The sequence below is a fragment of the Ochotona princeps genome, chromosome 5 (assembly GCF_030435755.1).
Source record: "Ochotona princeps isolate mOchPri1 chromosome 5, mOchPri1.hap1, whole genome shotgun sequence".
Taxonomy (NCBI): Eukaryota; Metazoa; Chordata; class Mammalia; order Lagomorpha; family Ochotonidae; genus Ochotona; species Ochotona princeps.
Genome location: NC_080836.1, coordinates 89,126,224 through 89,138,476, shown reverse-complemented (window position 1 = coordinate 89,138,476; position 12,253 = coordinate 89,126,224). Strand labels below are relative to the sequence as shown.

Genomic DNA, 12,253 nt, shown 5'->3' with positions numbered 1-12,253 from the left:
CTAAAGATAAATAGAGCCCCTCAGAGACAAATCAGCCAGCCAGCAGGAGTTTTGCTTGTTTCAGCAAGCTCTTTACCCGCTCTGCCCTCCTTTCTGACTAACCATACAGGTCCTCAGTTCATCACGTCCATTGTCAAAAGCACCAAAAACACTGTAACTTGTAATTAACTAAACTAAAAATTCTGAAATATTTACTGAGACGGGCCTTACATGCTAAGCTTCGTATTTCTAATTTTAGGAGAAAAGTTTGTTTTCACTATACTTAAAGGAATTATAAGCATCAAAAGGAATAAGCAATTTCCTTGGAGTAGAGGTCCCTAGAACCACAACAGGACCCAAAAAGTGCTTGTATTAGTAAAAGAGGCCTGCTGAGGCAAGCAAGCCGCATGTGACCCACAGCCTCTGTCTGGTAAGCTCAGTGTACCCTCCACCACCAGGGAGGCGGCTTCCTCAGGGGGGAAGAGCTCATTGGAGAAATAGGCTTGGGACAGTTTTGAGTTTTGTAAAGGTTAAACAGGGCTAGAACATTCTTTCCTTTCTTCCTTGGTCTACTCCTGCCTGACTTTGGTATATATTAGCTCTCTTGTTAACCTCCCCAACTATCCCAATCCAATCTTAAGTCTTTCTGCCTACTCAAATTCACAAAAACAATTTTCTACATTTCAGTTATTCTTTCACAATGTCATAGTATAACCTCTTCAAGCGACTTCTATACAATCTTTAACTATCATGTTTTTGACACATATGCACTGGAACACTTCTCCAATAGTGGTCCATATTAATATACAGTTCCTGCAAGCTTTCCTACTACTTTGACATATAAAAACAAAAGAAAAGGGACCCGCCTTGTGGCGCCGTGTGTGAGCCAGAGCCTGCAGTGACAGCATCCCATTAGTACCAATTTGAGTATTGACTCTCAGCTGCTCCACTTCTAATACAGCGCCATGCTAACATGCACAGGGAAACAGCAGATAACGGCACATGCACTTGGGGCCCAGTCATCCACATGAGAAACCCAGATGGAGTTCTAGCTCCTGGCTTCAGCCTGGCCCAACCTGAGCCATTGCTGCCAGTTGGGCAGTGAACTAGCAGATGGAGGATCTCTCTCTCTGCCTCACCTTCTCTCTCTAACTCTACCTCTCAAATAAATAAATAAATAGCCCTCCCCCCACCAAAACAAAAAAAAAAAGAAAGAAAGAAAAATCTCATTCACATAAAATACAGGTAGGAAGTCCAAAAATGCACAAATGACCTGTTTTCTGTTTAGTTCTCCTGTAGTTAATTAACCTTCTTCAAAAAAATATTTTCTAAGAGCTCAGAATGATTTTAGTTTTTGAAGTAACAAGAGGAAAACGTTATTTTTCCATAAACACAACTAATGAGGTTCTCAGAAAACAAAGATGCTTATTTGCAACTGGCCAGTTACCAAAACTTATCACTTTGTTGTCTTTCATTTAAAAGAAATAGGATGCATTCATCCTCCCCCTCTCACCTGAAAATATCTCTGAAATTCAGGATTTGGGATTTTGGTGGTTGGAAACAAGTCTTCAATGGTGTCTTCCTCTTCATCTTTTCTTACTAAGCTCATGGAGTCAATCAAAGCATCAACAGCACTCAGCTGTGCCTCTTCAAGATAAACAGAGAAGCAGCAAAAAAAATTATTTTCTCCACTACAACAAATACTTTCCACTTACAGATACAACAAAACAGACAGGTTTTGTAGTTTTGGTTCTGCCAAAAAACAATTCTGTAGTTACAAAAGTACTTAACCTGAATCTCAGCCTTCTTAATTGTGAAAAGAGCTATTTAGTGTAATTCATATCTTAGCTACTTTCCAACTCTGCCATTTGCTGAATCTTTGTTGATGGCACATCATCTCAAAAACAGAATTGCTTGTTCAAAAAAAATTACCATACTGTCATGCAAAACTCAACTTTTCTATGGAGACCTGCACAAAATATTCAATATTCAATGAGCTATGTTACTAATAAAAATATTACTAACTAGCTAAAAGAGAAAACCATTAAAAAGAAAAAAGAAAACTCCTCAAGCAATAAAGCAGAGGTTTTCTAAACATCCAAAAGAGCTTTTTGCCAGAGTGTAGCACCTTGACAGAAAGACACCGTGGAACCAGGATGAACTGATCCCTTTACAATTCCATCAGTTAGAATCAGATATTTCCTCTCACAAAGTCCAGTGACATAAATTTACACTGCACACACACTCCCCTCTATGGGAGCAGAAGCATAACATTCTGTTCCATATGCCTCTCCTAATATCTAGAAAAAGCAAGGGTTCCTCAATACAAATACAACAGGTCAACAAAGATGACAAGTTCAAAGCAAAGTGGTGCTTGTACATAGGAGCCTTCAGACTCCTCCAATGTGGCATTGCCCACCACTGCATGAACATGTACTTGGGAAAAATGCCAAAGAGTCTTAACGATCCATTTTTTTTTCCAATGCAGAAAACATAAACAGAAATATGCACATTAATTCACAGAAAATAAATAACAAGTCAAAAGGTACTTACTGTTTTAGATTCCCAATGATTTATTTTCTCTCTGTAAAAGAGTTTCCCAGCAAAGTTCTACTTTTCAAATATTATACATATTTAAAGCTTGGGATGATGGGCCTGGCAGCGTGGCCTAGCGGCTAAAGTCCTTGCTATGAATACGTCGGGATCCCATATGACCACCGGTTCTAATCCCAGCAGCTCCACTTCCCATCCAGCTCCCTGCTTGTGGCCTGGGAAAGCAGTCAAGGACGGCCCAAAGCTTTGGGATCCTGTACCCGTGTGGGAGACCTGGAGGAAGTTCCTGGCTCCTGGCTCTGGATCAGCACAGCACTGGCTGTTGCGGTCACTTAGGGAGTGAATCACCGGATGGAAAATCTTCCTTTCTATTTCTCCTCCTCTGTCTATCTGACTTTGTAAAAAAAAAAATAAATAAATCTTTAAAAAAAAATTTAAAAATAAAGTTTGGGATGATCAAGAAGTAGAGAGAGAATACTGGAGAGAATACTGTTATACTATGGCACCATGTACATGTTGGGCTACAAGCCTTGCTAAGCCATGATACGGAGGAACTCACCTCCAGCAGGAAGGGAAGGACACAAATCCTGAGGACCCACCTGATTCCTGGGCCATCTGACAATCTGTTCTGTCCCACTATAGTCTGCTCCATCCCCAAAGGGTAAATCAAAGTAATACGGGAGATTTCAGCTCAGGCATTCACCTCAGAGATTTCTAATCCCACATGGACACAGATAATATATCTCAATGTGTTTAATCATTATCTGTCACTCCTTTTGGTATGTTCTTACGTTCTCCATATTTTGGTCCCTGTTATATTTTCTTACAACACTCCTAAATGATGAGCTCTCTGGAAAACAGGACCTGTGCTTGTCAGAATCCCTAGGAATAGAACTGTGACATTTGCAACCAGATGCTTACTAAAGGTCTTTCTTACCAAGCTTGAACTTCTAAAAGCCAGTAACCAGTGGTAACTTTTGTTGTTCAGTTATTCTTACAAACTACAAAAAAAGAGAAAAACTGATCTCCAGTACTGTCAACTTTGGTTCAAAGTGGCATCAGGTTTCCTGCAGGAAACAACACTGAAGCCAGAGGTCTGACACCATACATCTCATTTCACTTCAGCTGCAGCAAGCCTCCTCCTAAGTTGAGAATGAATGTCCATTACCAACAAGCTGCTCCTGGATACATGCTCCAAGTCAGAAGGAGGAGCTAGATAGTACTGGAGTTTTGGGCAAACCTATCTCTGCTACTGGAAAAGCACCTGACAAACCACATTCATCATTACACCATTTGTAAGTCCTGAATCCAGCCTATAACACGCTGGCTCAACCAGTGACTGTGTATAGGTGATTTTCCAAGAACACTTGGTAGAGTTATTTGGTGAGCACAATAGAAACAAACTCACCTGTGGGTGTGTACTTAGTATTTTTCAAGGATGAAAACATGTATTGCCGTAAATCTTCCATGAAAGGCAGCTGCACATACACTAAACACTAATGAGACAGAAAGGAGATAAAAGCAGAAACAACCAAATCAGTGTAAAAATATCAAAGTGGTCCCAATTTCCGTGAAAGTAAACCAACAAAAGTACTTCTAAAATCAGGCAACTCAAACACAGTACACTGAAAGGTAAATGTTTTGATTTTTTTCTTTTCAATGTTCAACAAATGCAGATTGCATAAAGAGGGTTAAAAATAAAAGAAATGCTTTAAAATAAGACCACTAAAAGATCAGTGTAGAATGGATAGCCAATGCAAAATAAAAGGAGTTGTTGACTGGGGGGCTGACGTGAAAGACATCTGCCTTCCCTTTTCAGTTTTGCCACAGTAGGTTTTCTGAGATACACGAAACAGTAGGGAATTCAGGTTTGTATTTTAAATAGGAGAGCCCTAAGTAGACAGATTTTCATGAACATCATGACAAAAGCACAACCTCAACCTTTGTTCATAGCCCCCTTTACAAAACGTAGGTAATAGCTCTTCCCTCTTTGACTTAGAGCAGTCAGGAGGGATGAGAGCTGAGAGAAGGTCATGGTTAACCTTTTACCACTTGATCCAACCAAAGGTTTTATCTGTATTTTATACTTTATGTCCTTTCATTACAACTCAAAGCGTGATTCACAGATCAGCATGGTCAACATTACTTTGGAATCTGCAAATCCCCAGAACCTGAGCCTTGTCCCAGAACTAATGACTTGGAATTTGCATTTTGTAAAGATCTCAAAGTAATTCCCCCACCCCAACAGAAAGAGTTGAGAAGCACTGCTTAAAATAAAAGAATTGAAGGGGGAAAAAAGACACAAACAATGAAGACCTGTGGGTTACCTCATAGGCATCCTTGATATAAGGGAATGCCACACCAACTTGAGGATTTGATCTTCTGTCATAAGCATACCGAACTATGGCCACCATGTCCAGTTCATCCAGGGCATGAATTAGGGATGAGAGCGCAACCGCTGCAGCCTATTTTAGAAGGTGCGTGTTACCAACACATATCTGTCATCTGAGAATATTCACAACACAGCTCACTTACAATGGTGTCATCCACTTTCTTCATATTTCAAAATTTTTTAAAGATTTATTTATTGGGGCCCGGCGGCGTGGTCTAGCGGCTAAAGTCCTCGCCTTGAAAGCCCCGGGATCCCATATGGGCGCCGGTTCTAATCCCGGCAGCTCCACTTCCCATCCAGCTCCCTGCTTGTGGCCTGGGAAAGCAGTTGAGGACGGCCCAATGCATTGGGACACTGCACCCGCGTGGGAGACCCGGAAGAGGTTCCTGGTTCCCGGCATCGGATCGGCGCGCATCGGCCCGTTGCGGCTCACTTGGGGAGTGAATCATCGGACGGAAGATCTTCCTCTCTGTCTCTCCTCCTCTGTGTATATCTGGCTGTAATAAAATGAATAAATCTTTAAAAAAAAAAAAAAAAAAAAAAAAAAAAAGATTTATTTATTGGGTCTGGTACAGCAGCCTGGTGGCTAAATTGTCGTTATGCATCCACCAGGAGCCCATATGGGCGCTGGTTTGTATCCTAGCCGCTCCACGTCCCATCTAGCTCCCTGCTTGTGGCCAGGGAAACGGCCCAAAGCCTTGGGATCCTGCACCAGTGTGGGAGACCCAGAGGAAGTTCCTGACTCCTGGCTTTAGATCAGAGTTGAGCTCTGACTTTTGAGGCCACTTTGGGAGTTAATCAGTGGATCTGTATCTCCTTCTCTCTGTAAAATCTGCCTTTTCAATTAAATAAATCAATAAATAAACGACAGAGAGAAGGAGAGAGAAAAACAAATTGTCTTGCAGTTGCTACAGGACCACAATGGCCAGAACTGAACCAAGCTGAGGCCAGGAACCTGTACTTCCAACTGGGTTTCAGATGGAGGTGACAGGGTCCACATGTTACGGGTCATCTTTTGCCACTCTCTCCCAGGTACATGAGCAGGGAACTGGATTGCAAATGGAGCAGCCAGGACTTCAAGCAAAACTCATACAGCTTCCAGTATTCCAGACCAATGTATAACAAAACCAGCCACTATTTCAAATGTTTTAAAAGGTGCTCCTTTACCTACTTCAAGACACCTTTGCTGTACACAACTGTACGCATTCTCTTTTGATGTACATTTACTATACATCTTTGGGACTTATCAAGTCCGCAGTCTTCCACTTCACCCTTCCTTCTCCTTTGAATTTATATTCTTACCATAACGATAAATTCTCACCGTAAAAAAAAGTTCTAGTTTCAGCTTTCCTAAACAAACATGTGTCTCAGCATAGCCTTGTGATATGATATTCCTCACCGCATACCCAGCAGTTTTCATAAATTGATTAGAAATGTTTTTGCATGTGTAAAGGGACATTAAGTGGTAATTAAAACTTCAATAAAAGAAATGTACGTAAGTCAGCACTTGGCAGTGTAAGTAAAACTTGCATGATTCTCAACAGACTTGATTCAGAATATATTCATGAACTAAGTTCTCAAACCTGAAGATTCACATGTTCCTGGGTTCCAAGGAATCTGTCCAGTAAAGATTAGAATCCAAGTATTTTCTTCTGCTAATTTTAACTGTCTGATAGACTATGGATACACATCTACTACGTCAGCCTTTGCTAAGTGAGAAGAAAAAAAAGAACTATACCTGTAACATTACGATCCACTCCCTAGCCAAAACAAACCAGCCATGTTCACCTTACCAATAATTTACCAATTTCAAACACAAACACTTCAGGAACTTGGAAAACTCTCTTAAGAATACACTAGATTGCATTCTTTCCACTAAGATCAACATCTCCAAGCAGATAAGCTCTGACAATTAGAAATTATTTACAGAGAAGGTAGGTGGGAGTTTTGGACACAATAGTCATGGGTCGTTAGCCAGGCAGAAACCAGCCTGCAAACAGAATTCCCAAGGAGATGGAAACAGGATGCAAACAGAGAAGGAAGGGACACATTTCCTCAGTGGTGGAAGTCGCAGGGTGAAGTCACTGAGATGAAGCTGCAGCTCCACCATACCAAATATTCAAAGTTTATGAAATCAAAATGCTAGTGGCATCCTTAACAACTGACCCACGAAATTCCCACTCCCAAAGGCAGCTGCTCAAATGCTTTTGTTGATTATTTATCTGGTTGGTCTACAACTACAGAACTATGTTTTTACGTCTCTGACACAAACTAACGAAAATTCATTTACCATTTCTCCATTTTTAGTTAAAGGTCAATGAATTTTCCCACTGCTGTTGCAAGAATACATGTCATTTTAAACAACAAAATTCCCAAGCAACACACTTTTGTAAGATGACAATTCAATTTTGTGGCATTGCGTCTAACAGCCACCACCCACTAACCTCATCATCTTTTGCTGCAAAGACCTTAAGAACTTGGTTTCCCATGAAGAATTTTCTCTGGACCTACAAGAGTAAGAGAGGAAAAGAACGGGGTTTGATCCAACATAAGAAACATACATAAACATTATATTACACATATCCTAAGAAAAATTCTATCAAAAATGCTCTTACTTAAAAATTTGCAGGTACCAGGAACAAACTTATTATCTGAGGTTCAACTTAATTCAACACAACAAATATCTGACTACTTAGTATGTGTGTAAGATTGCTCTGGGTACTATACACATAACTGTGAACAGGATGTATCTTGTCCTTGAGGGACTTAAGACAGATAAACATGAAATCGCCTACAGTACAGTATTACAGTTCAGGATGACACAGAGCTCCAAGAGTATAAGAGGGCACTAAGGTGGGTCATCAGGGATTAGGGAAGGTTTCTGCCCATGTGCCAACCAAATCAAGGCATAATGCACGAGTAAGAATGAACCAATAGAAAAGTTGCCACAGGTCCCCAGACAGATATTATATTAAAAAATCATTTAGCATAAGATAAAAGCATAGTACATTTTAGTACACTTAGGGAACTGCATTTGGGGTAGTGCAATATCACAGCATGAAGGAAAGGTGAAAATTAGACTGCTGATAAAGATCAGATGATGAAATCTCTCAGGAAAACTACATTAAGCAGTTTGGAGCTCAACCTAAGAGCAGGGAGAGGCAGCAATAAAGGACAAAGAGATAAAAGTGAAGAATTAAGAAGAGAGGTACAGGACTGAGGAAGGAAATCCAACTAAACCAAATTTAAGCACTGTTTCCTTCTCCCCTTCTTAAAGTCTATTACTTAAGTTAACGAGTATTCAAAAGGTTAAAATACCAATAACTGATTAAAAAATGAAAACCAAAGAGTTTCTAATTCAAAACGATCCATGCCTACCTAATCTATGTTAACTGGAGCCCAGAGATTATTTATAGGAACATGCCATGTGTTGTGTCACGTAATGTTTCTTGCACTTCCTTTTGTCCTCCCACCAATAAAGCAGAGAGCTTATGAGCACTTCTCACAGTAGCAGCAGCTCAAGAGGACTGAATTTCAGAGGTGTAGGGGTAAGGCCCACATAAATCAAATACCCCTCGTCTCCACTTTTATTTCCCATTTAGAAGCCATTACCAGGGGTTAGTGCTATGGTGCAGTGGGTTAAGCCATCCCATATGGACAAGAGTTCAAGTCTTGGATGTTCTACATCCCTTGCAGCTTCCTGGTAATATATCTGGGAAAGCAGCCGAAGACAATCCAAGTGCCTGGACCCTGTTATGCCTGTGGGAGACCCAGACAGGTTTCTTAGCTCCTGCTTTTGGGGGGCCCAGCCATTATAGTTGCAGTCATCGGGGAGTGACCCACCCAGATAAAAAGAGCTCTTTCTTTCACTGTCTCTCCCTCTTGCCATATATCTGCCATTCAAATACAAAATAGCACCCTCCCCACACCCCAAAGCCACTATTCTAGGAAACAAGGGAATAATCCTATGTGGAGTTTGTCATACTCGTACTGATTTTCTTAGGATCTAAGAAGCTGCAAATAGTTACTGACTGATCAAAGAAGAGTCCATCATATATTTTCCGAAGGCACTTAAATGACCTTTCAAACACAGCCAGGTGTTTGGGGGCAGTCTTTTCCATTTTACAGTTAGATACCAGATAATGAGATATTTGACAACTTGGAAGAAGACAAATTAAAAGACCTCTTAAAGTAATAATGGAAACAAATAACTTCTATTAAAAAAAAACAAAGTCTTCCTCCAAAATCTACTTTATAAAATGCAAAACTACAGATCAATCGAATCCAGAGGCATCAGCTTGTCAATATTCCTGGTTTAGAGAATTTGGAATGCTTATATATAATACTGTACACTGAGGTTAACCATTAGTCTAATAAGAGATATATTCACATGAATTTTTCTAGTCACTATGGACAACACCTTGCTCTTAACATTTTGTGTGCTTTGTTAACACAATACTTTTTTGGTCATTTAAATAGGCCCTCACTTTCACCCTAGCAGAGGTGATGTCAAGTTTTTGGGTCCTGAATTGTACCTGACATTGTTTTGAATAGGTCTTATCTGCATATATATAATCTGGCAGACCCATTTCTCAAGAGGCTAGTTTCCACAAACTGGTTGGAATGAGGTTTCTGTTCCACTGAAAAGACTCATCCATTATTAATCATCACTTTTAAATGTATAAACTTCCCAAAATGAATGATGTTATTCTTAAGAAAATTTAGTGCTAATTTGTTAGAGAATTGTTAAGGACTCTCAGCTTCCCAGAGATATTTATTTCCACCATTATGATTTTATTGTTCATTTCTTCAGTGACACATTATTCATTCAGTAGCATGTTATTTAACTTCACGGTGTTTTTAATTTCTTTTCTACTTCCTGTTGTTGATTTTGTTTTGTGGCTTTTCATGTAAGGGGATGTATAATAACTTTAATGGAGACTATCATATCCAGATATGAGGATACAATGCAGGATGCATGTCTTCTTCCAGACTAAAGATGGACTTACAATGAAACTGTTTACTATATCTTGACAATAGGATGCTGTACTCTCTGCCATTGTCCATGCCCACAATGATTAACATATGACGGTTTATGAAGAACTATACTATAGTTATAATGTAAGGGAACTCAGTGGGTGAGAGGGGACTTGTGGAGAGGGTAAGGGAAATCCCAGGGCCTATGGAACTATATCACAAAATGATAATAATAATAAAAGAAGTAAAAAAAAAGATTTTATAGATTTCAAGTAAATACTGTTTTCAGCTTATGAGTCTTGAACATGTGTAACAGCTTGAGTATACAATACAGGAATTCTGTCCAGTTTCATTGCACTGTTGAGATACTGACACAGACAGGGACAACACACCAGAGAAATCGAGTCCAAGTCCAAGCACAGGGTAACATACTCATTTTAATTCTTACTTGAGCTTTTCTAGAAACATTAATCACCCCTTCTATTACTGCTTGGCTAAAACGTACACAAAAGTATATACTTCACTGTTATGATTCATCGCTTTGGCTATTTATCTGAAGAACATTTAGTCTACGATTCTGGGGGCTTTTAATAGCCCTTTGGAGGGCAGATTTCATGGTAAATTCTCACATTTCTCATTGTGTCTATTTTGTATCTCCACACTGGTTTCTAAAAACCATGTAACTTATGGACAAATTTTACATCCTAGAACTCCATACCAAGAAACTTAAGAGAATTGACAGCATAAAGCAGTGAAATTACGGGTTAATGGTCGCTTAAAACCCAGTCATATTTTCAAACCTGTAAGACACTTCATTATATATTTTGGCAAAACAAGAGCAAAGAACTAGACACCATATGCTTATAGCTATTAAGAGCTATGTTGGTCAACACAATTAGTGACTTCCTTCAATTCAGATTCATACTAAATTTTCTCTACATTTTGGCATTTTTCTTAAAAAATCAAAGATGGTACCACAAACTCCCAGACTGTATTCCAAAAACAAACAAAAAAATCAAAACTGTATTATACCAAAAAAAAAAAAAAAAGAAAGAAAAAGAAAACTACATATTGTAAAGAAAAATGACCAAATAAACCACATCATCTCAAGTAACAGCTAGGAAAAAGCTTACGGATTCTGTTCCCAATCACAGAGTAACTGCTGTACCTGAGAAGATCTACAAAATCCTAGGACAGAGAAGCACTTCCCCTCCGATTTATATTTCATTTGTTCCTCATCCACTTTAGAGAAAGGGATTATATCACTTCCATAGCGGAACCCTAGAGAACAAGAGCAGAGCATCTGTTAAGCATATGAGGCCTGGTACTCCACAAGCAGAAATGAGCTCTATGCGGACATTAACAATACATGCACACCCTGAGCAAGCCTCCATCTTCTATTTCCTAGAATCAAATTGCTGCCCCTTGTGATCAATGGGGGAAGAGAAGCAGCAGACACAGCCATGTATACAATACAGAGACAATTACAATCTAATTACATTTTTTAAGTAGCAGCTTCTGCAATCTTGTTACCTTAATGACTATCCAGCTTAGAAGAAAGAATATATCCAATGCAATGTACCAGTTATCCTGGGAAGATAAACCATGGCTGACTAAAGTACAAGCATGATTTGTAAACATAATAACACATTTATTCAGAAACTTGGAGATCCTCAGAGAGAAACTCTGGTAGGAAATTTTCAGAACAAAATGTTCGCAAAAACACATGGTAGAGATATATAAATCCCTACTAGAAAAACAATCGGAAGTTTCGTTTAGATACATTCAATTGATAAGCTGCATTCTTTCTGCTTTTACATTTACTTGACTTCTGGCATTTGTGTATATATATTTTTCTTTTAATTACAAAGCATATTTGTATACACCAAGGCTCTGAGCTGCTAAAAAAGCAAACAAACAAACTCTAAAACCCTGTTTCTTGCTTCTGTTCTATGGAAACACCTGCCCTGTCAGTAATTCCGTGTCCTCTGTGTTTGGGTGAAGGAGCAACCAGACCTAACGATTCACACCTTGGGAACATGAGGGAAGAACACGTGTATCTTAATAGAATAGATAGTCAGAGAAATACAAGGAAAGCTTAGAATCAAACAGGAAAATGATCAACGTGGATCCACATATACCTCACTAGACAGGACACAAAGATTAGTTACCCCTCACTAGGGGATGGAGGATTTCTCTGCACACCCCTCTGCACCTCAACTGTTGACAAAGGCCTTGTTAGATTTTTTTTTATTTTTTTATATTTTTAAAGATTTTATTATTATTGGAAAGCCGGATATACAGAGAGGAGGAGAGACAGAGAGGAAGATCTTCCGTCCGATGATTCACTCC

The 12,253-nt window shown here is 39.3% G+C and overlaps 1 protein-coding gene across 1 annotated transcript in view; it reads right to left on the bottom strand.

The window, feature by feature from the left end:
- XRCC5 (X-ray repair cross complementing 5) overlaps nt 1-12,253 on the bottom strand; it is a 90,025-nt gene that overhangs the window by 57,377 nt on the left and 20,395 nt on the right. The window contains exons 9-13 of the mRNA XM_058664983.1: nt 11,070-11,182; nt 7,369-7,431; nt 4,860-4,997; nt 3,941-4,028; nt 1,493-1,626 (exon numbers count right to left, since the gene is read on the bottom strand). Coding sequence (XP_058520966.1) covers nt 1,493-1,626; nt 3,941-4,028; nt 4,860-4,997; nt 7,369-7,431; nt 11,070-11,182 — 536 coding nt within the window. The remainder of the gene's footprint in view (nt 1-1,492; nt 1,627-3,940; nt 4,029-4,859; nt 4,998-7,368; nt 7,432-11,069; nt 11,183-12,253) is intronic.